The sequence below is a fragment of the Chiloscyllium punctatum genome, chromosome 25 (assembly GCF_047496795.1).
Source record: "Chiloscyllium punctatum isolate Juve2018m chromosome 25, sChiPun1.3, whole genome shotgun sequence".
Taxonomy (NCBI): domain Eukaryota; kingdom Metazoa; phylum Chordata; class Chondrichthyes; order Orectolobiformes; family Hemiscylliidae; genus Chiloscyllium; species Chiloscyllium punctatum.
The window spans coordinates 72,019,267-72,044,477 of record NC_092763.1 but is presented as its reverse complement, the minus strand read 5'-3'; the positions used below and the strand labels follow the sequence as shown (position 1 = coordinate 72,044,477).

General features: G+C 42.7%; 1 protein-coding gene across 5 annotated transcripts in view; it reads right to left on the bottom strand.

Moving 5' to 3' along the window:
- Window positions 1-25,211, bottom strand: part of mtmr1b (myotubularin related protein 1b) — a 99,107-nt gene that overhangs the window by 54,364 nt on the left and 19,532 nt on the right. The window contains exons 2-8 of one of the 5 annotated variants that reach the window (XM_072595542.1): window positions 23,373-23,478; window positions 17,546-17,569; window positions 11,343-11,411; window positions 9,316-9,391; window positions 7,181-7,275; window positions 4,227-4,328; window positions 2,121-2,222 (exon numbers count right to left, since the gene is read on the bottom strand). In XM_072595542.1, the coding sequence (XP_072451643.1) occupies window positions 2,121-2,222; window positions 4,227-4,328; window positions 7,181-7,275; window positions 9,316-9,391; window positions 11,343-11,411; window positions 17,546-17,569; window positions 23,373-23,478 (574 nt within the window). Of the gene's footprint in view, window positions 1-2,120; window positions 2,223-4,226; window positions 4,329-7,180; window positions 7,276-9,315; window positions 9,392-11,223; window positions 11,287-11,342; window positions 11,412-17,545; window positions 17,570-23,372; window positions 23,479-25,211 lie in introns of those variants that run through there. The other 4 variants (XM_072595544.1, XM_072595543.1, XM_072595545.1 and 1 more) reach the window with 4 other exon arrangements.

Genomic DNA, 25,211 nt, shown 5'->3' with positions numbered 1-25,211 from the left:
TGGCCGCTGGTTAGTTAAACAGGACTACTGCTCGATAGTACAACAGCTCAAATCTTGCTGAAATGTTATTGAAACCTATCATCCTGCATTCATCAGGACAAATGCAAGAATGTCAATTTTCCAACAATCACAAGCATTTATAAAATGGGAGGAAAGGCTGCTCAGGACTTGGTCAAATGACTGACCTGCTGAGGCACTGAGTGTACGTGGAAATGTCCCAATGAAAGATTTCAGCAAATCATTGCGCTTTTCAAAAATATTAAATAAAATTATTCGACAGACAACCAGGCAGATGGGACTGCTATTGTTTAAATCATGTGACACCATGAATAAAGTTTCAGTGAGTCTTTGCTGCACATAGACCTGCAATTATTTTTGTTTTTCTCCAGACAGCATTAACTTTACCTTGGCACAACTGGTTCAGGAGATTGAAAATCTTACAGCCAGACCGCGAAGGAATTTAATTTACATGAAAGCAAAACCTGCTTTAACCTGGAACTAAAATCGACTTTAGGAGAGGAAAAATGCAACTGCATCCTCTCATCTTATGGTGTCTACTGCACGAAGGGTTTCTAACGGTTGATTTCACAGGACGATCATCCCTTCAGATGCAAAATGATGGCTTTCAGCAGCACTCTCACTAACTGCCTTCAAGCTAGTGTTACAACTGGCTGAACATAAACTTGGAAGGACTGGGATGACACAAGGTCTCTGCGAGACTGGTACTGGCCTTTCGCTCAGAATGAGAAATAAATATTTTGTCTGTGTAATCTATGATTGACAGTGACAAATCGTTCTGCAGAACAACATGCTCTGTCACCGTTAAGCACTGAGCAGCTATTGAGTGTGTCACTGACCTCAAAATACAGAGGCTCAGTGAGCGCATGATTCCCCAGTGTCCACTTTCACTCAATGTCCCCCTCCCACAGCTCTCTAAACAAAGGAACAGTACCCTTTTAAATTGTCAGAAATCCATCTGGCTAATTCCGACCCTAGAATTCACTGTACATAAACTGGTGCTAACACAATCTTTGAAATGATTTATCATCACTGATATTTTAAAACTAATTTTCCAGATTGTTGTCTCCCAGATAGTTTCCAAACATTGAATTTCACTTGGACAATATTCATAGCCCTTTATAAAATGATGTTTTACCAAGGAAAGGTAAAGATAGCCACTTCATGCAATGAGTGATTGTGTTTGTCTCGATAGTGGTATTTTGGGCAGGATGGTACACAGCATGCTACATGGTCAATATATATTAAAAAGGTATTCATTTGAAGACATGCCTGTCTGATGTGACATTTAGTAATTTATGCTCTTCTGAAACAACAAAATCAATTGCATTGAAGTAGCACTTTCTACAAAGTCTGTACAGAACTGTTTTGGACCTTTGTGCTTACTTATAGATAAATTATGAATAAAGTATGTTTTCACAATTACAAAAAAATAAAGTAGGCAGAACAGAAGGCAGCAGATTTGATTGGGGAATTGGAAAATTCGACAAAGCAGGACTGCACCAGGTCTCAGCCCAGAGCAAGAGGAGTGTGGCTGGTGGAAATTAGTGAAGGTTCATATTCTGGATTAGCGCCCATAGGTTCCTGGCCAGAATCCACACATGTATCAACTTCAGGCAAGATCTGTGAAGCCCCACATGGTCAAATAACCAACTGGCAGTCAGTGGTCAGCAAATGATGGGCACTTACTGGAAGGCTGCTAGAGCCAAGGGGAGGGTGGGGGAAAGAAAAGCCTAGAAATGGATGAGAAAATTTAGACAACAATCTACCAACTGGATTTCTCTACAGTGGGAGTTGACAGAAACACGATGGGCCTCCTTCTGTCTGATAATGACATATTGACTGCAACAGTAACTTTGTGTAACAACAGTGCAGGTAAAAGTGCCCTCAGCAGCTAAGCTTCAAACAAATGCAGAAGTCACAGCTGTGGTTTGTAACCCCTTGCCAGTGTGCTGTCAACTATATAATAAAAAGACCGTTGCATTCAAATTATAATCAGCAATTTACTTTTTAAAATGTCTGACCTGAGCAGCTTATCGGACAGCTATCGGTGTTACACTGTCTGAACAGTACAAACACAGCACAACGCCAGGCAGACTTACCAAGTTCTTCGAGACAGGAAAGGCATACTGTGTGAGGTTCTCAAAGATCTCGAGTTTACCATGTTCTTCCTGTTTGTATGCAAACCGCAGATTTCTCATATCCTGTTAACATAGTTGGAAAACGTCAAACCTAATCACGTCTAGACTGAAAGCACAAAAATAAAGCTGAAGCCTCTGAGGTTTGGTTGCAACAGGAAATGCTAAATTTCGAGGCTGGGAAATCGAGATCATCAATGGTCATAAGGTCAGAAGTGGCGATGTTCGCTGATGACTGCACAATGTTCAGCTCAGCACCATCCATGACTGCTCACACACTGAAGCAGTCCATGCAACAAGATCTGGACAATATCCAAGCTTGGGCTGACAAGTGGCAAGTAACATTCATGCCACACAAATGCCAGGTAATGACCATCACCAACAAGAAACAATCTAACCATCACCCCTTGACATTTAATGGCGTTACCATCAATGAATCCCCAACTATCAACATCCTCGGGGTTACCCAAGGCCAGTAAGTGAACTAGACTCACCACATAAACACACTGAGTACAAGAGCAGGTCAGAGGTTTGGAATACTGTGGTGAGTAACTCCCTCCTGACTCCCCAAAGCCTGTCCATCATCTACAAGGCACACGTCAGGAGTGTGATGGATTACTCCCCACTTGCCTGGATGGGTGCAACTCCACCAACACTGAAGAGCCCAACACCATCCAGGACAAAGCAGCCCCTTGCTTGGCACCACATTCACAAGCAACCATTCCATCTACTACTCACGCCCAGTAGCAGCAGTGTGCATTATGTATAAGATGCACTGCAGGAATACACCTAAAATCCTTATGAAGTACCATCCAAACCCATGATTCGGAGGTGCTGGTGTTGGAGTAGGGGGGGGAAAATTAAAAATCACACAACACAATGTTACAGTCTAACAGGTTTATTCAGAGGTACAGGTATTAGCTTTCAAAATGCTGCTTTATCTTGCTCCACAACCACCTGATGAAGAAGCAACGCTTTGAAAGCTAGTGCTTCTAAACCCACGACCACTTCTATCTAGAGGGGCAAAGGTAGCAGATACATGGGAACACGACCATCTGCAAGTTCAGCTTTAAGCCATTCACCCTCCTGACCTGGAAGTAGATCGCCATTCCTTCACTGCGGCTTGGTCAAAATGCTGGAACTCCCCCCCCCCCCCCCCCCAAGGGCAATGTGGGTCTTGCAACAGCACATGGACTGCAGCAGTTCAAGAAGGCAGCTCACCATCACCTTCTCAAGGACTAAGGACTGGCACTAAATGCTGACCCAGCCAGCAATGCCCACATCCCTTGAATGGAATAAAAAAAGCTACTTTTAAAATGGACAACAATGCACACGGAAGCCAATAATTCTGTAAAATACAACAAGAGGGAACTGAAATACTCAAAGGACACTTATTTCTCTGAGAGAATACAACCAATTTGTTCTACCGTTTGGTCCACTGTTGAGCTCACAACCCAACACACACATAGATTGAGGTTCCACGTCATTAAGGAGTAAGACTTTCAACCCCTCGATCTCTTCTTTATGATTACGGATAATCTGCAGTCTAACTCCACATGTATTCTTTAATACCTTAGACAAATAAAAATCCATCCTTCTCATTTTAAAAATTAATAGTTGACCCAGCACTAATTGCTGTTTGCAGAAGCAAGTTCTGAACCTTCCCAACATTGCATAACGGACTGTTTCCTAACTTCATTCCAGAAATGTCTGCCTCCACATTTCAGACACAGCCCTCCTGTTGTTAAACCTTCCCACCTGACCACGATATATTCTCCCCATCTATCCCTAGCTGTTCCCCTTAATATCCTGAATAAAAAAAAAATCAAACCATCCCTTAACTTCCCAAATTCCAAGGACTACAACTTGCATTTGTGTGGCGTCACCTTGTAAATTAACTCCTGCGCTCACAGTCCCATCCTGATAAGCCTACAATTTACTCCTTCCAAAGTTTTTGAAGGTGCTGTGCTCACGATGTTTTGCAGAGCTCCATGTGTGGTCTGTCCAGCACTTTGTAAAACTGCTTCTACCTCTTTCCAATCACAAGATGTTATAAATAGTAAACATTACCTTGCACACAATTTCCAAGCCACAGGAGTTCTCTTGAATGCCAGCAATCTTTTCGATGCGACTCACAACCCCTAGTGGAACATCAAGGGTGAAAGGGGGATCCTAGTTTATAAAAACAAAACTGAGTGAGGGGCAGTTTGTACCACCAGAGAGAAACGGGACAGAAACAAAGCTGTGCCAGTGTTGGAAATCCAAAATAAAAACTCAAAGTGCCAGAAAAATTCAGCAGGTCTGGCTGCATCTATGAAGAGAGAAACTGAGTCAACATTGCGAGTCCAGTGACCCTTCTCTGGAATACAGCTCAGTTCCAAAGAAGATTTAAATCAGACTCTTGGAGACAGTGAGAACTGCAGATGCTGGAGAGTCAGAGTGGGTAAAGAGGGGAGCTGGAAAAAGCACAGCATAAGGGGAGTCGACATTTCAGGTTGGAAGCTTTCATCAGGACTGAATCAGACTCTTTAAAAGTTAACTTTCTTTCTCCACAGATGCTGCAAACCTACAGTTTCTCCATATTTTTGTTTTTATTTGGAATTTTTTGGTGGTTGTATATTTAATCTCTTCACAACACAGGAATTTAGGAATAGGAGAAGTCCATTTTGCCCTTCAAGCTTGCTCCACCATTTAATGACAACATGGCTTATCGGATTGTGGTTTCAAATCAACTTACCCATCTGACCCCCATAACCCTTGACCCTCACCATCCCCCATTCCTCAAACATTGAGGACTCTTCACTCCATAATCAATGTTCTCAAAAAGAGATCACAGTTCATTCTGTTTATAGAAGTTGACTGTGCCCAATTTGGCTGTTGTTTTTCATTTATTAAAATAACAACTTGCATTCATATCGCACCTTTCACATCATAAGATGCCCAAAGGTGCTTCATAAAAGCATGAAGCCAAAACTTAACCCCAAAACACAAGATGTTTAGTCAAGGGGATGGACACACTTGAAATGTGGAGCTTATTCAAGAAACAGCTACTGCAGGTCCTTGGTAAGTATATAACTATCAGGCAGGGAGACAGTTGTCAAGAGAGGGAGCCATGGTTTACTAAAGAAGTTGAAGCTCATGTAAAGAGGAAGAGGAAGGCTTATGAGGATGAGGCATGAAGGCTCAGTTAGGGAGCTTGAGAGTTATAAGTTAGCCAAAGAAGATCTAAAGAGAGGGCTAAGAAGAGCCAGGAGGGGACGTGAGAAGTTGTTGGTGGATAGGATCAAGGAAAACCCTCAGGCCTTCTATAGGTATGTCAGGAATCAAAGAATGACTAGGGTAAGATTAGGGCCAATCAAAGGTAGTAGTGGGAAATTGTGTGTGGAATCTGAGGATATGGGGAAATGCTTAATGAATACTTTTTGTCAGTATTCACATTGGAAAAGGGCAATGTTATTGAGAATACGGAGATACAGGCTACTAGATTAGATGTGATTGCGGTTGACAAAGAGGAGGTTTTAGCAATTTTGGAAGATCTGAAAATAGATAAAATCCGTGGGCCGGATGGGATTTACCCTCGGATTTTCGGGGAAGCAAGGGAATGTTGCCACCTAAATTGATAAGGTTGTTAAGAAGGCATATGGTGTGTTAGCGTTTATTGGTAGGGGGATTGAGTTTCGGAGCCACAAGACACTGGTAAGGCCACACCTGGAGTATTGCATGGAGTTCTGGTCACCGCATTATGGGTAGGAGGTGGAAGCTTTGGAAAGGGTTCAGAGGAGATTTACCAGGATGTTGCACGTATGGAAGGAAGGTCTTATGAGGAAAGGCTGAGTGAACTGAGGCTGTTTTAGTTGGAGTGAAGAAGGTTGAGAGGTGACTTAATTGAGACTCATAAGATAATCAGAGGGTTATATAGGGCAGTCAGTGAGAGCCTTTTTCCTTGGATGGTGTAGGCTAACATGAGGGGACATAGCTTTAAATTGAGGGGTGAGAGATTTAGGACAGATATTAGGGGTGGTTTCTTTACTCAGAGAGTAGTATGGGCATGGAATAGCCTGCCTGCAACAGTAGTAGACTCAACGACATTCAGGGCATTTAAATTGGCATTGGATATACATATGCATAATAGTGGAACAGTGTAGGTTAGATGGGCATCAGATTAATTTCACAGGTCAGCACAACATAGAGGGCCGAAGGGCCTGTACTGCACTGTTACATTCTCTGTTCTATATTCAAACAACCGACTCAGGTAGGTTTTAAAGGAACATCTTAAAATAGAAGAAGAAGAAGAAACTATTTTGGGAACAAATTTCAGGGCTCAAGATCCAAGTGACAGAAAGCATAGCAGCCAACAGATAGATTTTTAATCAGTAAGGGAATCAAGGGTTATAGGAAAAGGCAGGAAAGTGGAGTTGAGGATTATCAGATCAGCCATGATCTCATTGAAGAGCAAGGCAGACTTGATAGGCTGAATGGACTACTTCTGCTCCTATGTTTTCAGTCACGAGGCGTCCAAGTGGGCCCATTACAAACTCATCTCGTTAAGGCCAGAGATGATCACTGTGCACCGAGCACTGAGAGAAATGCACTGGATCTCCCCAGGAGTGAAGTGACCTACTCCCCACTGGGGCAGGAACAGAACCTTACCATCAGGATGGTCTTATGACCTCGAGGTGACAAAATGTACAAAGTTGGCACTTACCAGAGCGAAAGAAGTCAAAGCAGCAAATATATTCGATTTTATTTTAAACGGACCATCAACCTGTTGGAAAAGCCACCAGAGGATATTGCCAACTCATACTCTGGGACATTTCTTGGAGAAGGTTTTGCACAGCTTCTCTTTAATTTTTCCACCGGATGAAATATAAAGCTGCTCCAAGTGTGGGTCTGTCCTCAATAGTCAGTGCAAGCTCCCAGCACATTCACAACACGCATTTTATCACCAAAAGACGACAGGGGCCAACACTACCCTGGTATATTGAAGTCTAAGGAGCACACATCATCAGTGCTATTTAACTTACCCGCTCCACACTTTTGAAGTACAGTTTGTATTCGGTGACAGTGAGCGTCCCACTGATGGCCCCAATGAAAGGACAGATGTATGTGACATCTTTGGCTGTGAAGCAAACATACAGATATTATTTCAGCCGAGCCTTTTGAATTAAGCAACAAGCAAAATTGCTGTATTCCTCAATTACCTGCCTGCATAGAAACCCTGCCGTCAAACAAAGTCCACATTAAACCGCTGCCTGTATTGAAAACAGACACAAATCTCTCAGTCTTCGCAAGACAACAAGGAGGATTTTGCAGGAGAGAAAACTGGAGGCAATTCACAGAAAAGGTTTAATGGGGTTTCTGGAGGTTAGAGGAGGGGGGGAAGAGAAGTCTTGTGGTTTGCAATCAGAGAAGCACTTGAATCATGGTGGAGCAGGAAACATGGAGAATCCTGAATCAACCGTGGGGGTGGGGGGTGTTCTCCCTGGTTAGACAGTCATTGAGCGAACTGCCAGCTTCTTTTTGGAGGGGCTCGCCAAGCCACGAGCCAATCAGGTGGTGGCAAGGGCTTACCCCGGAATCAAGGCCCAGGGTCAGAGTTCATGCCCATGGGATGTTGCAAGCCAACCAGAGGAGCTTGCTCTTGTACTCAACAGCGCCAAGGGGATCCAGTGGTTGCTGCTGGAAGAACACCCAGATAGGCCAAGGTCAAGTGATAGAGGATTAAGTGGGATGGGGTTTGTGGGGTGAAGTGGACAAGGGATTAGCAGCATGGACCAAGTGGGGAACCCCCTTCCTGAGGCCCAAACCCTCAATCAGACACTGCATATTTTCAATAGAGGGATTCCATGCCCCCTCTCAGACCCTTCACACACCTCTTAACTGTGCCAGTCAGCTGCCCATCTAGTTACATACTGAGAGAGTGACCTATAGTTGGGTTACTGTTGGCATCAGCCAGGACAGGGTGGGCGATTGAAGTCTTTGAGTGAGTATTACCTGGCCAAACTAGGGCCTCAAAGTGGGACTGAAAGTTCAGCTATGAGCCTCCCTGCCCAGACTTAATTCTGGAGGAGGTGCAAGGCAGTAGGGCTCAACTATGACACCACCCTGCTGATTCAATGGAGTTCTAGCCACAGGCAAGAGCAGACAATTCCACCGATGGAGTCAGGAACTTTGCTTTGAATCCTATAATGGCCAACTGCAGGGTAAGACTGCAAGTGAGGGAGGCAAGTGAGGATGAAGATCTTGGAGCGGATTGTGAGGGCATAGAAGTCACGGGCAGAATGTGTGACGGAAACTGTGGGCGATAGTGTGATGGGACAATACTTTTTGGGAAAGGGCTTAGTGACGGGAATTCTGAATTATCGGAAATTTGTAAAATTGAAATATTCACTGCTGAGCACACCCCAATAGCTCCACTTGTACTAGTTCTGCCGAGTACAAATGTGAGCTACACAGACCTAGGTTTGTTGTCCAGTCTGTACAGAGTTCACAGCTCTCCGCCTGCACAGAAACACCCCTGCTCCTTCTCTCTTGTTTACAGGAAATGAAGACAGATAGAGCGAGGGATCCACTGCTCTCATTATCCACTAGTTGCTGTTGGGCAATGCGCACACACGTCATGAATTGGGTGCAAAACATCACTGATGAACAGCCTGTCGATTCACACTTGCCCAGCTCATACAAGGGGAGGGGGGGCTGGGTATTTAAGTAAGTGCTCGAGAAGGCAGGGATGTGGATATCAAATTAAAAACTAACACCCAGACTTAAATCATTCAAGAATTGCGCTTTGATTACACAATACACTTAACCATCAATGATAAAAGATTCCAATTACCACTGGGCTCCTCAAAAAAAATTTTTTATGAAAGCACAGTAAAACAAAAATCTGGTCAATTACTGTACACAGTTGGCTTCTATTGAGACTTTGTATAAGGCACCAATCTCAAGGCAAGGCTGAGGCAATTTTGCACAAACTTAAAACACTGAGCTCTCAACCCATTATGCCTGTCGGAGTTTAGGGTCCCTGGAAACGGGAGCCAATATGACTTTTGGTGTTTTTTTTTCAAAGGAATGCTATTATTCATTTTGGTCAATTTAAGCTTTTCTTCAAAAGAAAAAGTTGAACGACTACTTAGAAACATAAAATACAGAAACTTACCAATTGCTTTGATAGCTTCCCCTGGAAAAAGTGGTGCCTCCTCCATTTGAGCCAGTTTATTTCCATCCCTCAGCACCTGACAATTAACCAAACCCAGTTAAAGGCACAGCCCACCCATTACTCTCACCTTCTTCGCACACATTCTGTCACCTCTCTTTCTCCATCTCTTAATAAAGTGGCTCCAGTGTTACCTAAACCTGTCACAGTTTCCTCCCACCCACCTGGAAATTTCAAAGCTATTTCACAAATTCAAATTAAAATCGCCCCTTCCTTTCATATTTCACATTAATCTGAAACAGTAAACCCACTACAAAATAATAAGGGAATTGAAACAAATGGTTCACAGCAGATAACTATTAAATAACACATCTTTTTCTTTGTCACGGCTTTCAGGCCATCAAAGAAAGGCAGCTTAAATTAAGAGCAATATCTGTGGCTTTATTCTGGGATGTTTGCCCCCAACCCTGCTCACAAAGCTTGGTTTAATTAACAGCATGATTTCTGCAGTTACAGTGTGCAAATCTTTCAGGTTGCTACCTTACTGACATAATATTCTCTGGTTTCTGAACAGGTGACCACACGTTCAAAAGTCAAAACCGGGACAGATTGAGAAGCCACAGGAAGGGGGCTGACACATTGGAAAACCAATGTTCAGGAAGGAGAGGCAGCTGAAGGTGGGAGGCTCTGCAATGATGACATCCCTGGGACTATGTTCCAAAGTAGGCAACCCTGCTATTTAGATCATTTAAAGGTGTAATCAGTTGTGGGGCAATCAGCATCCACAAGATCAGCCAATCCGCTCTGGTGAAGAGTCATCTAGACTCGAAATGCTGGCTTGTTCTCTCTCCACACATGCTGCCTGACCCGCTGTGATTTCCAGCATTTTTTGTTTTCAGTACATATTCTAGCATCCGTAGCAATTTGCTCCCAGATGGTGACAGGTCCCTGGGAGAGGACAAGGAGCAAATGTTAGGAGGCATGCAGGTCTGCTGCATACAATGGGATGTGACAGGCAGGACAAAATTTCACACAGATGTCCTCCCTCAAGACAAAACAAAGGTGGAAACTAGGAGTTCAGAACTACTTGTAGGAAACTGTTGAGACACTGAGCACGGTTAGTGAAGATCAGGGACTGTGCTGGAGAAAGCAGGCCTTATGGTCACCCTCACTTCTGATCATTAACCTTATTCTGTTGATGATGGATGATTGCAGTCCGTTCTGCGGATACAGCGCAGAATAATAAAACATCTTGAATGTACAAAGTACCTGCAGTAATTTAGCATAACAGGATTAACATTATACATGCTTTTGCGTGGCATGAATGCAGATGAACAGCCAATCCCTCACAAGCACAGCATGAGCCTTTTTTCTTCTGCCTTAGTGGTGTAGAATTCCATTACAGAGCAGCTCAATTACTCCATTACATCAAACTAATGAATTAACCTCACTGAAGCATTTTATTGCGATATATGCACATTCCATTTCACAAACATACATATTTATATAATGCATTGTTAGAAAGCACCGCACAGTTCATGGTTTGCTTTAGTAACACTGTGGAACACTGCTAATCTGAACCCTGTACACTTCAGCACTCTGAACTGAGAGCTCGCTTTGTAAACAGCATCACAGTTGGATATGGGCTCCAGTATATTTTTAAGTTGAACACCACCCCCAAACAATCAAGAGAATGATCGCCCTTACTGTTGGTCTTACAGTGACTGCCAAGCTGAGAGGCACAGGAAACTGTAAGTAAAGCACAGTATGCAGCGAAGATTTGTGCAGTTTAATCAATTCAGATTAGCACTGTCCTGCTGAATCATGCAACACAGAATGGGTACTTTTGGTCGGAGACGAGAGAGCAGTTTGCTGACATGGATTTTTGTTTTGTTTTGAAAACCAAAATACCTGCATGCAATTCATTCATTGGTAGGTGCTGGTTAGCTGAAGTCAGCTACAGGTTTAAGGAGAGTGGTGGGGAAGAAAAAAAAAATCACACATTTTCAATAAAGAGAAAGATCACTTGCCAAGGATTGAACACCCAGTTCAGGGTCAGCATCAGAATGGGAGGACCCATTGCAGCCATCCTGATTGTCCTGCAGATCAACGTCAGCAGTGGGGCGGAGGGGGGAAGCAGGGGAGCATGCACAAGGTGAGAGGTAACATATGTTACAGTTTACTAACGTGCAAACACTACAGCAAAAGGAATAGCTAGTACACATTGGGGAGCAATTTTACAGACTTTCCTTCCTTTTAAAAAAATGTACATTTTACACTGAGTTAAACAGAAAAAAAGCTTTTTAATTCAATGCAACAAAAAAAGTTTGAACAGCTCACATCTATTGACTAAAACCAACAATGATAATGGGAAACAACATGAAAAATACAAATGGAATGGACTGGGTATCCGCCTTCGTGCTTTGGAACTGGTGGTATGTGCCCTACATGCTGTTTGAATAATGGGTCTCAGGGTCTCCCTTTAGCTGTTTCATAATTGTCCTGCTATGAGAGGTGTCAGGATTCAGGATGGTCCACAAGATGCCAGTGCCAGATTTTGCTGATTTCCGATCAGTGGACAAGAACTGGAAAACTGATGCCAGTGGACTGTTCGCGTTATTCTAAAACCTGGACAGAGAATCCAGAGCTGGGATTCGATCCTGCCTTGTGTGAGCTTAAGGATCAGCAATGACACTGGAGAACTGCCTGGTTTTGGGTATCAGGGCTACAACTGCACTGACAAGCCAAAATTCTACTCACAGGCTGCATTTAATCTAAATTAGTCAGATTGTAACATTAAAGAACTTTGTGGTTTTAAAACATTCTGATTTTAAACTAAATGTCATTGGTCCTCACAGAATGTCTTGCAACGCAGGCCATTTGGCCCATCTTGACTGCACCAGCTCTTCAAACCAGCATCATTACCCCATGCCAATCTCTTGCTTTTTCTTCATGCCCTTGCACACTATTTCTATCCAAATCACAATCCAATGTCCTTCTTGGATGCCTCAATTGAACCTGCCTCTGCCATACTTCCAGGCAGTGAGTTACACACCTTAACTCCTTGCTTCACTCTTGTTTCATTTGCACATCACTTTAAATCTACGTCCTCTTGTTCATGATCCTTTTACAACTGGGAATAATTTATAGTCATACAGACCCCTCACTCCAATTTATCCATGCTGACCACGTTTCCCAAACTAAATTAGTCCCCCTTGCCTGTATTTGATCCATATCTCTCTAAACCTTTCCCATCCATGTACCTGTCCAAATGTCTTTTAAACGGTGCAACTGTACCTGCATTTACCACTTCCTCTGGCAGTCCATTCCACATACAAACCACCGTGTTTGAATTTTCCAGATCTACTCTAACAAGCCTGCTCATGATTTTAATAACCTCAAAATCAGGTCTCCTGTCAGACAGACCTTCTTTTCATGAACAACAGTCCCAACTTCTGCAATTTCCCCTCACATGCATGAGCAGCGATGAAAACAACAATACAGAAATTTCAGCAATCACTTATTTAATAAATCATTCAGTGCTTGAATGTGTCCCTGATTACCATAATGTCTCATGTTTAAAGTTAGTGATAACTGAACACCAGAACCACAGTTAACTCAGAGTGGAGGGTGTAGCTGCTCTAGATTAGGGTTGTTCTACTCCAGATATGTGTTATGACATCTCTGAACAGGCTGACTAAAAAATATCTACAAACAAGAATACATTTAAACCCAAGGATGTCATGATAGAATCTCCTCCATGCCCACCAATCATTCTGTCTCCTCTCCATAATGCAGTCAGCTCTTACCCTTAGGGCACTGACCAGAAATAGCGAGCATCCCCAATTGGCAGTTCCAGCACAGAACATTCGGAAACAACAAATCCAATCTCCTTTAGGGATGAACCAACCGAAAAGTGGCTTCAAAGGCACAGCCCTCATCTTGGACTTCCTAATGTTAACCATTTCACCATTTCTACCAGGAACTGTATTCCAAAACGATCACCTTTCTGAAGGTCTGGAAGCTCAAAATCTGTTAACTGTCACAATACACATCTTAAATCCATTTCTGACCCACAGAAAGGGCCGTTTCAAAATGAGAGAGAAAATAATTAAAGCAAAATATTTTCACCTTCCACCAGACTGCACACCTTGATTAAAAAAAACCTTGCATTTATCATAATAAGTGCAAAGCTACCACTTCAATCAATATTACAACAGAATGATTCATTCAAACATCTTAAGTATACTTTTGTGTGTTCAGAGTGCTGAATTTCACCTCAAATGAGTCTTTGTGAACTTCACCTGTTTGAAATAAATGGTTCAAGTTATACACTGCTGATAATTACTTCCGGCCTAATTTTCACTAAACAGGAGGGTCCAATTGAACTGCTGATTGCAACAACTACCAATTTCAAGTTTCAAACTGACCCAATCTTTCAAAAACTCTACAGAGTGTGCAGAAGGAAAGGGTTTTTTTTATATACAATATGATTTACAATCTGTAACCAATTTAGGCAAAATGCTCTTTTACTCTGACAATAAAGAATTATTTAGGTGTGAATCAAGAGGAAGAACATCACAATGATTGGCATTAGGTATGTGTCATTGAGGGTACTTGTAGCACAGTGGTAATGTTCCTACTCTAAGCCTGGAGGCCCATGTTCAAGTCTCCCCTGCTCCTGAGCTGTGTAACAACATCTCTGAATGAGTTGCTTCGGGAAAAAAAAATCTGTAAATGTGGAAGGTTTATCTAATATTGAATTTGAAACAGACTAACAAAAAAAAAGGAAGAATATTACCCTGCCTAATGTTGTACTTAAACATCTCTTTCAAAGGCATCACAAATATCAAGTTTACAAGTGTGTATGCGATGAGCTGGTTCTGGGAATATATTGGTATTACCTGTTTGAGATAATCCTACGGTATAACAAGCAGTTAGTGCAAAATATTCACTGGTAATATTCATTTTAAGAAGTTGCCTCACTAGTTTTTATTCCTGCTCCAAGTTACAATATTCTAAATCAGTTATTCAGTTAACCGGAGGATCCCAGGGCTTCAGGAGATGCTATTCATTTGAAAACAACCACCAACACTGACTCTCCTGAGAAGTTATACAAACACAGATCGACTCTAACATATAAGTTATTTACTTGGGCCATCAAGTCTATACTAACACTCAGCAAGGACAATCCAGTAAATCCAACAGCCACACACTGAATGTTGAACCCCTTCAAGTACTGATCCAAATCCCTTTTTCCCTCCATCATCCTTTCAAACATCACAAACTAAATCCTCTGGATATCCTGCAGAAAATTGTTTCACTTCATCTCAGATTCAATTCTTTTGACTGGTTAATATCGTCTAGCAGTGTCTTTGGACTCTCAATCTTTATGTGAATGGGAACAAATTCTTCCTGTCTACTTTGCCTAGAGGCATCACGGTTTAGAACAACCTCTGTTAAATTTCCTCTCAACCTCCTGTTCTCCACGGGAATAACTCCAGCTTCCAATGTATCCATTTCACTGAAGCCCCCATCCCTGACAGCATTTTATAAATCTCTTCTGCACCATTCCTAAGACAATGGCATTCTTCCTAAAGAGCAGTGCCCTGAGCTGTACACGATATTCCAATTAAGACCGAACTAATGGTTTGCAAATGTCCACCGTAAAGTCTTCAGTGTGCTTTTATTTTTACAGACCTGAATCACGCTTGCTTTTTCAATCAACGTCTCAACCTAACCTGTCAGCTTCAATGATTTATGCACATATATCCCTTATGTCCATGCCCCGCTATTGCTGCACACTATGTCCTGCAGTTTGCTTGAGGCCTTATATGACTGATGGGACCTGAAAGTGTATCTGCAAGCCCAGAACAATATTTTAATTTAAATTAATAAACTTCCTTTAAAGTTTTGATTTATATTATTGTATGTCTTTAAAGGGCTGTTAATTTAGTTGGTTTGTTTTATTTGATATTCATTAGATTCCCTACAGTGTGGAAACAGGCCATATGGCCCAAAAAGTCTACACCGACCCTCCGAATAGTGACCCACCCAGACCCATTTCCCTCTGACTAATGCACCTAATACTGTGGGCAATTCAGCACGGCCAATTCACCTGCCCTGCATATCTTTGGACTGTGGGAGGAAACCGGAGCACCCAGAGGAAACCCACGCAGACACGGGGAGAATGTGCAAACTCCACACAGACAGTCGCCTCAGACTGGAATTGAACGTGGTGCTGTGAGGCAGCAGTACTAACCACTGACCTACCGTGCCGCCTTCAAAAATGTAGAATCATAGAATCACTACAGAGTAAAAAGTAAAACCCCTATTCTAACAAACACATTCTTACTTATTCTGTTGCTGTATGCAAAACCTATGCTTATGGTTGCAGTCTTTGGATTAGAGTTCCTAGAAGCTGAAATACTAATAGCGTACTATTACTCAAGAGCATTGCACAGAGAGAGTTGATCCTGACAGGGGGATTGTACTGTAAAATGTCAATACTAAGTGAAGAGTGTCAGGCAGTATTTCTGATGGGATTTCAGTGACTGTCAGTAACTACAGAAAACATCACCAGCGTGTCTATATTTTTAATCAGGGTCACAGAGCTCTGACACTATGTACAGAGACCTCAGGCCGTTCAGTCATAATTGTTCATGCAGAGGTTTATATACCACACGAGCCTCCTCCTACCCCATCTATTCCATTCCTTTCTCCCTCATTTGTTTAACTACTTTCCCTTCAATGTAACTAAGCTACTCATCTCAACTGGGGTGGGTGCAAGTTCCATATTCTTACTATTCTTTGGGTAAACAGATTCCTCCCAAATTCCTAATTGGATTCATCAGTTGCTTTTGTATAGGTATGCGGCCCAGGTTTGGTCTCTCCATAACTGGGATCAATTCCCATGTTCCTACAGAGTGGCACAGTGGTTAGCACTGCTGTTAGCACAGGGACCAGAGTTCGATTCCAGCCTTGGGCAACAATCTGTGTGGAGTTTGACCATGTCTGTGTAGGCTTCCTCCGGGTGCTCCGGTTTCCTCCCACAGTCCGAAGATGTGCACATTAGGTGGATTGGCCATGCTAAATTAGCCCGTACTGTCTAGGGATCTGCAGGCTATTAGGTGGGTTAGCCATGGTAAATGCTGGGTTACAGGGATAGGGGGTGCTTTTTGGAGGGTCAGTGCAGACTCAATGGGCCAAATGGCCTCTATCTAAACTGTTGGGATTCTATGATTCTACCTTCTCCATCCATTACATAATCTTAAAGGCCTCGATCAGGTTACCAACTAATGCCCCCCTTTTCGATTTTTTTCTTTCTGCTATCATCCTCATCAATCTTTTTAAAGTGCTTCAGTGCCTCTATATGCTTTAACTTGCAGACTAGACTACTCCAACTGTGGTCTCACCAAACATTTACATAAAATTAACATAGTTTCTCTGCTTCCAAATTCTATGCTTGCAGCTTCATGTTTTACTTTTGTTACAGCCTTAATGAACAGTGTCTTAATGAGCTGTATCTCTCAATTGCCCTTCTTTTTTTTTAATCTAACAGAATTAATCGTCTCTTTGTCCCTCCTTCACTAAGACATTATTATTTTGTACACATTGATATTCACTTGGCAATTAACACAGCCATTCTGCAGATTAATCAACCCTTTGCCAACATCTTCCTCAGTGTTAACCATAAATCCCTTAGTTCAATGTCATCACCTGGGATGTGTCTGTATTTTCAGTGTGGTTTCTGTGGCTGTGTTGCGACTTGAAGACACAACTATTTGAAACCAGCCCAACTTCAATTGTTCTGTGAGCATTTAACAGTGGTTCTCACGATCAATGTTACAAAATCAGAACTGAGGGAGGTTTAGAAACCCACCTGCCTGCTTCACACCAAATCAACAGGCTTCAATTTAAATGTCTAGGGATAGGGGTGATCTGTTACACTACTACATGCTTGGAGCAGGAATGACACTGGCTGAGAGCAAATCCTTGTGCTACAAATTGCCACAAAGCTACACAACTTGGTCAACGGCAGTTTTGTTTTAATAAGCACTGCAAAAGTTGAAAATCCCACTCCGTTAAAAGGAGGCAGAAAGTATAACAGTTTTACTGACACTAAAACACAGGAAACATGAGGCCAAACACACTGGAAGCTTTGCATCAGAGTACAAGAGACAAACACGAAAGAAGAGAAGCCTGCTATGCTCCTGATCTGTTTCATCCTTACCCTTAGATTAGGCCTCCTGAGACCCTGTTAGTTAAAATACATTAACAAGAAGTCAATAAAGGACATTCAGTATCCTGGTCAAAGTCTCTCAACATTGAATCTTCCTCATCCCAGTCCAGTGACATCAAAAACAAAATAACATCACAAAAGCAATGAAATCCACAATGTAACTCGTCAGTTTGTCACTTTTGCACCACTTAGCAGTAATCATTCAGAGAGGGCTCACAGGGTGAAGTGGGTGAAGCCGTGAGGATAAGAGCAGACAGTTTAGCTGTAATCTTTTTGATCTATGTGTTAGTCCTGGTGAGCACTGTGATCACACAAGTCTCCCAGCAGCATGCAAACACAGGCAACACAGTGCTTCAATAGGCCATTACTCTGAGGCACTTAAGACAGAGAGGGAGAGAGACTGGAGGATGTGGCCTATTGTTTGCAATTCCCTGTACAGAGAGTTCCTGATGTCAAACAACAAGCAAATACAGAAAACGTCCCATGGGGCTTGTTCTTTCAGCAGCAGTTTGAGCCCAGGCCTCCCCTTCAGCTGGACAGCCACACAGAGGGCGAGAGCAGAGAAATCAAAACCTTAAAATAAATGAAAGGAGTGGAACACTGGCAGCATAACCTCTGATGTTACTTCTGACAGGATTCAGGACAGCAGCTTCCTCATACAGCTCAGGTTAAGTGCAGAGGGCAGTCGGGCCACTCTTAGCCATGGTTCCTCAGCTCTGCGGTTACAAGTCTGAGCCGTCAACCTTTCAACCCGTGCCAATGAGAAGTCCCGGGCTTCCAGAGACAGATTGCCAAGTGGGACACTGTGTGGAGAGAGGCAGGAAGCTGCAAAAAAATAGAAATGGTCCTGGGCTTGGTTTTTGTTTCAGTACTTTTTCAGTCCTGGGCCCAGTATTTCAGTTCCTGGATGCCGGAGGCCTGAAGGTGAAGGGAAACGAAGCACAGCCAGGATAAACTGAGGTGAGCTGTGGTGAATTCCCCACAACTACCTAGCCCAATGGGACACTGCAGGAAGGACTGCAATTGGTCCTCATCTGGGTTCTGGTCTTTGGGGTGGTGGTGGACAATGAAGCAAGATCGGATGTGGTGAGGAATGGGCTCAGGCAGGGGACAGACAACCTCAGCTCCTGTGGACTCAGAGCAGAAAAGCTGCACTGTCTGACAAGATTAAAATAATTAGTTCTGTTTTGGGACAACTAATCATTCATGAGTAGAGTTGGTCTGATATCTGCCCCATGCCACACTGTCACAAGTTTGATTTTAATAGAGGCTTTACAACAGGGATGAGACTCCTTATTTGAGGGGAGGGTCACTGTCACTCAACTGGGAATCCAGAATCTCAGCAGATGTAGCGAGGGCATGGACTCAAATCCCAAAACATAGCAGCTGGTGTCAGTTTGAGTTCAATCAAAAAAATCTGGAATTGAAAAATCAGCCTCAGGAATAGTGACCACATTCATTATCATAAAAACCCACCTTGGCACATTCGTACTGAAGAAGGGTCACTGGACATGAAACGTTAACTCTGATTTCTCTCCACAGGCAGGCCGCTGGACGTGGTGAGCTTTTCCAGCAATTTCTGTTTTTGTTTCTGCTTCACTAATGTTGTTTTTCTAAAAATTCATTCATGGGATGTGGGCGTCGCTGGCTTGGCCAGCATTTCTTACCCATCCCCAGTATCCTAGAGCAGTTAAGCGTCAACCACATTGACATGGGTCTGGAGTCATATGTAGGCCAGACCAGGTATGGATGGCAGCTTTATTCCCAAAAAAGACATTAGTGAACTAGATGTATTTTCCCCCCAACAATCAACAACAGATCACAGTCATCATTAGACTCTTAATTCCAGATTCTTATTAAGTTCAAATTCCACCATCTGCCATAGTGGGATTTGAACCCAAGTCCCCAGAACATTACCTGGATCCCTGGATTAATAATCTAGTGATAATACCATTTGGTCATCACTTTCACTTCTGGAATCTGGTAACTTGGTCGGGCCTAGGTGGGACTCCAGATCCACTGCAATGTGGTTGACTCTTACCTGCACTCTGAGAAGACCCTAACAAGCCACCCAGCTCAATGGACATTAAAGATGAGCTATCTTTACCAGAGACGGCCACATCCCATCAAAGAACCAAAAAGACAAACTGACATAGACGCAGGGCCTAACTCCTATTTTGAAGGACACCCTAAACAAAATGGTCTCCACAAATATGGCAGCCAAACCAATACCCGCGGAGACTGGGCGCAGGGCACCTTGTTTTGAAAATGTCACAGAGTCTATCAGAAAAGTGTGCTTAACATAAACCAAGTTCTTCTCTGTCAGCTGCAACAGCCTATGGAAAGATTCTTTCTGAGGACACAGATTGATAGAGATTTTCAGAGTGTTACTGTCAACAGTCAAGAGTAAATGATACATGAAAAGTAAATACTGGAAATTAGAAACTAAAACCAAAACTTCTGCAAATGCAGAGCAGTCAGCCAGTATCTGTAAAGAAAATGGGCAGATTACCCCTCCTGGTGCATGCCCTTGATCAAAACAAAAATGTTAGAAATCTGTTTAGTAAAGTAGGAAACAGAAGGAAAAAAAACAGAAAAGTGGAAACGGGTTTTAACTCTTGGTAACGGACTGGAAGAAATAAGAAAGGAGACCTGGAGCAGCAAACAACACAAAAATTCATAAAGATGACTGTCTCACATAGGCCTCAGGCACCGGAGACGGTAAAAAGACATTTGCTGTCCCTGCTGCCCTTATACAGCGGACTTCCTGTGGAGAAGAATAGAAAACAGAATCCTGGAGGAGGGTAGTGTTGGTATCTTGCTAGAAGTGGTGAAAGAGGATCTGGTGAAAGTGGCAGCTGATGGGTGTTGATGGTTGGGGAAAGGGGTTCCTTGGCAACTGCTGTTGAGAGGAGAATGAGCACGGTGGCTCGGGCAATGGAGCAGACCATCCATTGGAGCAGAACACCCATCAGCTGCCACTTTCACCAGATCCTCTTTCACCACTTCTAGCAAGATACCAACACTACCCTCCTCCAGGATTCTGTTTTCTATTCTTCTCCACAGGCAGTCCGCTGTATAAGGGCAGCAGACCATGTCAGAGATATTGACAATCATCATGGAGAAGAAACCATTGGGAAAGGGTGGGATTTCAGAAATCCCAATATGGACAGTGGAGTTTTCAGAGCAGAGAAGATGTGGAAACCAGGATAAGGAAATGTCATCTTTGCAAAAAGGTGGAATGGGAATAATCCAGACTTCGTGTGAGATCCTGTGGATCTGGAGTAATGTCACTGCCTGTAATGGACAGAGAGATGTTTGGGAAGAATCTGAGATAAATACCATAAAATTATTGGTCAAATGATATGAAAGATGTTGTAAAGCTATGATCAAGTCAGACAGTATAGATAGGGCCATTCCTGTTGGCAATGGGAGCACACAACAGAGGTATATTACACAAAACACCAATACAGCATTGAAGAACCAAGTGTAAACATCTATTCAAAAAGGAACGAGTGGGGAAAAATCCAGCAATAAATCATCAGAACCCCAACAACAGACAAAAAGAAACTACAGCAACTCGTTTTTGTAAATTTAGATTTGAAGGGAAGAACTGTTTGCAAAGTTTAATCAGTTTCTTCAAGTGTATCTCAATCAGGTGTCATAGTGAAAGTGCTTGTTAACAGCACATTCCAATGCAAGGTTCCTGCAGTCAGTTCTGTCGTGTCGTTGTCCAAATAATGGGAGTTCTCAGTTATATTAAAGTTGTCTAGAACTTATGGGTTTGGGTTAGGGTTCAAGACGGTCAGTCCCCTTTCAGTCATTGATGTGACAGTTGACAACCATCTCAAGTATCGGCTGATCATGTGACAGCATCACCACTTGACTCTCAGAATAATCCCCCATGGCTGGAATATTACACAGCTAACAGTCAAAAGGTTTTCACAACCTATACATCCAACATAAAAGGACATCGCCTCCTCAATATAATATCATTCCTTCCTTGAACTAACTGGGCACAGACTTAGATTGTTCAACTCTAATATTCTAGAGCACTCATGGAGAAGCAATGAGATGGTGCTTTGCTGATTATACTGTTTGCAGTCTCACTTGCAGCATTGAATAAGACCATTCAGTTGGTTGCATCTCTTCGATAATTTTGCTTTGCCTCACATTTCCAGATTTTGACCATAAGCTCCTCCACCTTTGAGTACCTCTCCAACTCCTTAACACTACTTAAGGAATCAGCTTCCACCATCTTTTCAGGTAGTGGTTTCAGATTCCAACAACATGCTATCTGAAAATGTCTCTGGATTTCTGTAGATCATTTCCCAATTACATGGAATCCAGGTTCTCTAGTTAATGGCTCACCTGCCAGAGAAAATAATTGTTCCTACTCATCTATCAAACTCTCGGGGCATCTTGAAGACCTCTCTTAAGATTATGTCTTAACCTTCTCTGTTCTGTAGGGGGCAGTACTAATATTTACAACCTCTCTTCATAACTTCAGGCCCTCATAATAAGATCACATCCTGAGTCCTCTCGAAGAGCTTGACAGCTTCCTGAAGTGTAGAGCCCAGTATCATCCACCACACTCCAGCTGAGATATGAACAATCATTTGTACACTTGTGGCACTGATGCCTTTGCTTGCATATTTCCACTCTATAAACATAAATGACCCATATGCTTTTTCAACCACTTTATGAACTTGCTCTGTCACCTTTCGTAGGATTGATGTATATGGACATCAGGATCTCTGGGCTCATCACACTTGGCAATATTTTGCCACTTAGTGTACCATCTTTCCATTTTAGATGCCCAAACAGCATCACTTCACAAATCTCTGGATGGAACCCTATCATCCATTTCACCAGCCTATCCTAGGTCATCCTGAACACACTAATTATCCTCATCTACTTTCCAAAGTTTGGCATCGTCTGAAAGCATTATAATTGGTTCCATGCATTAGAGTCTAGGTTCTTAAAAAAACTGAATAGAGTAATGGATCTAAATTACTCCTTGTGAAACACCACCATAAATTTCTCCCAGTCTGAAAAAAACACTCTTTGCCACTACACTTCTACTTCCTGTGTCTGAGCCAATTTTGTATCCAAACCATCGGTTTACCCACCCACCCACGTTAAATGGAGGATCAAACACCCACTGCTTCAAAACTTGGCCAACATCCTCTATTGCCTTATTAGTTCTGTAGTTGAGTAAATCCTCTTTAAAGAGGAACACAAATAATAGATTTTCTATCCTTCACCAACAGCACTGCCTCTGCATTTACTGCTTTCATTGCATGCAACACTGAAACATTTCAACCTGCTGTAAATGAAAGCATTTAACTAAATTATACTGCGCTACAGATACCAGTGCTGAGCCTTACTCCAGAACATCAATCTAAAACACAGAATGTAATCTGCATCACCTAATAGTTACCTTCTTTGATGTCACTAATACTTCTATCGTAAAAGCAAGAATTATTTTCCATATTTTTTATTGTACATAAATCAGGTCAATGCCATGAGACATTAGAGTGTAACAACATCCATCTGTACCCACAGTTAAGTTTTTATTGCCCAAGTTATGAAGCAGATTGTGGAGGGTGTTAGGGAGATGCTTAACCAGCAGGAAGGATGACTCAGAAAATGACCCTCGCACAACTCCTGCTAATTACTTGGATTGACACACAAAGCTTTGCTGATAGTGGCAGGGTATTTTTGAAGAGGAGGCAAAGAGAAAGAGGAGAGAGTTATTGTGAGAAACAGACTCTAAAGACTGCAGGTGTTACAATTTTAAACTGGCATCACTTACCCGGTAATCTTTGGAGACGTTATCTGGAGCTGCTGTCGTTGAAAGCTGGGTTGAGATTGTAGCAGCAATGAGCTGTTTACACCATTCAACATGAGATCCTGGAGGGCTGTACAAACAGGAGAAATCATCAGGCTCCATCAACAACGTTGGCAAATTAAAAACCAGTGTATTATCACTGTTAATAACTACTTTGACTAAAATCAAAGTCCCAACTAATCAACATATTTTTAAGCACAGGGCCATCCTCATGTGTTACATCTGCAGTCTGATCACTAACTTAATCGCACTTTAACAAGGTATAAACAGCTGGTTGATGAGTTGACTTGTCCTAAAATAGTGGAGCTAGGAGTCTTACAGCATTCCTCTGAGCCAGAAGGTCCTGTGTTCAAGCGTCACCTATTTCAGAAGAGTAACAATACAACAGGTTGATTAAACAGGCTGGGGCTGTTTTCCCTGGGGTGTCGGAGGCTGAGGGGTGGCCTTATAGAGGTTTACAAAATTATGAGGGGCATGGATAGGATAAATAGACAACGTCTTCTCCCTGGGGTCGGGGAGTCCAGAACTAAAGGGCATAGGTTGAGGGTGAGAGGGAAAAGATATAAAAGAGACCTACGAGACAATTTTTCATACAGAGGGTGGTACATATATGGAAAGAGCTGCCAGAGGAAGTGGTGGAGGCTGGTACAATTGTAACATTTAAAAGGCATTTGGATGGGTATATGAATAGAAAGGGTTGGAGGGATGTGGGCCAGGTGCTGGCAGGTGGGACTAGATTGGGTTGGGATATCTGGTTGGCATGGACAGGTTGGACCGGAAAGTCTGTCTCCATGCTGTACATCTCTATGACTCTAAATATCTAAAACAGTGGAGCTGTGTAAATCGGAATAAAGACATACTGAATTGCCCAAAATATACCACAGGCTAGATGTGGGCAATTATCACTCATAACACAACTTACAGAAACTCTAACTTATAGCAGTGCCTGGATGGGCGCAGCTCCAACATTACTTAGGAAGCTCGACACCATCCAGGACAAAGCAGGCTGCTTGATGGTACACCATCCACCATCTTCAACATTCATTCTCCTTCAGCACTGTCACTAAAGGCAGCAGTGTGCACCAGGTAGGGGATAGACTTCAGTAACTCACCAAGACTCCTTTAGAGCACCTTCCAAACCTATGACCTTTACGAAAAGAAGGATAAAAGCAGCAGATGCATGGGGAAGACCACCACCTGCAAGATCTGCCTCCACCCAGCTCCCCCAATCCCCACCACATCACACTCACAATTCTCACTTGGAACAACATCACAGTCCCTTCACTGCTATTGGGTCAAAATCCTGGAATTTCCTAGAATTACATTCTACGGGGTCCTACATCCCAATGACTTCAGAGATTTCAGGAAAACAGCTCTCTTTCACCAACTCCAAGTTAACTAGGATAGATCATAAGATATAGGAGCAGAATTAGGCCGTTTGGCGCATCAGTCTGTTCGGCCATTCGATTACGGCTAATCTGTTTCTTAATTCCATTCTCCTACCTTCTCCCTGTAACCCATGATCCCCTTAGAAATCAAGAATCTATCTATTTTTGTCTTGCTCAATGACCTGGCCTCCACAGCCTTATGTGGCAATAAATTCCATAGATGCACCACTCGCTGGTTGAAGAAATTCCTCCTCACCTCAGTTCTAAAGAGTCGATCCTACACTCTAAAGCTGTGCCCTTGGGTCCTAGTCTCTCCTACTAATGGAAATATCTTCTCCACATCCATTCTATCCAAGCCTCTCAGTATTCTGTAAATTTCAATCCGATCCCGTCATCCTTCTAAACTCTATCGAAT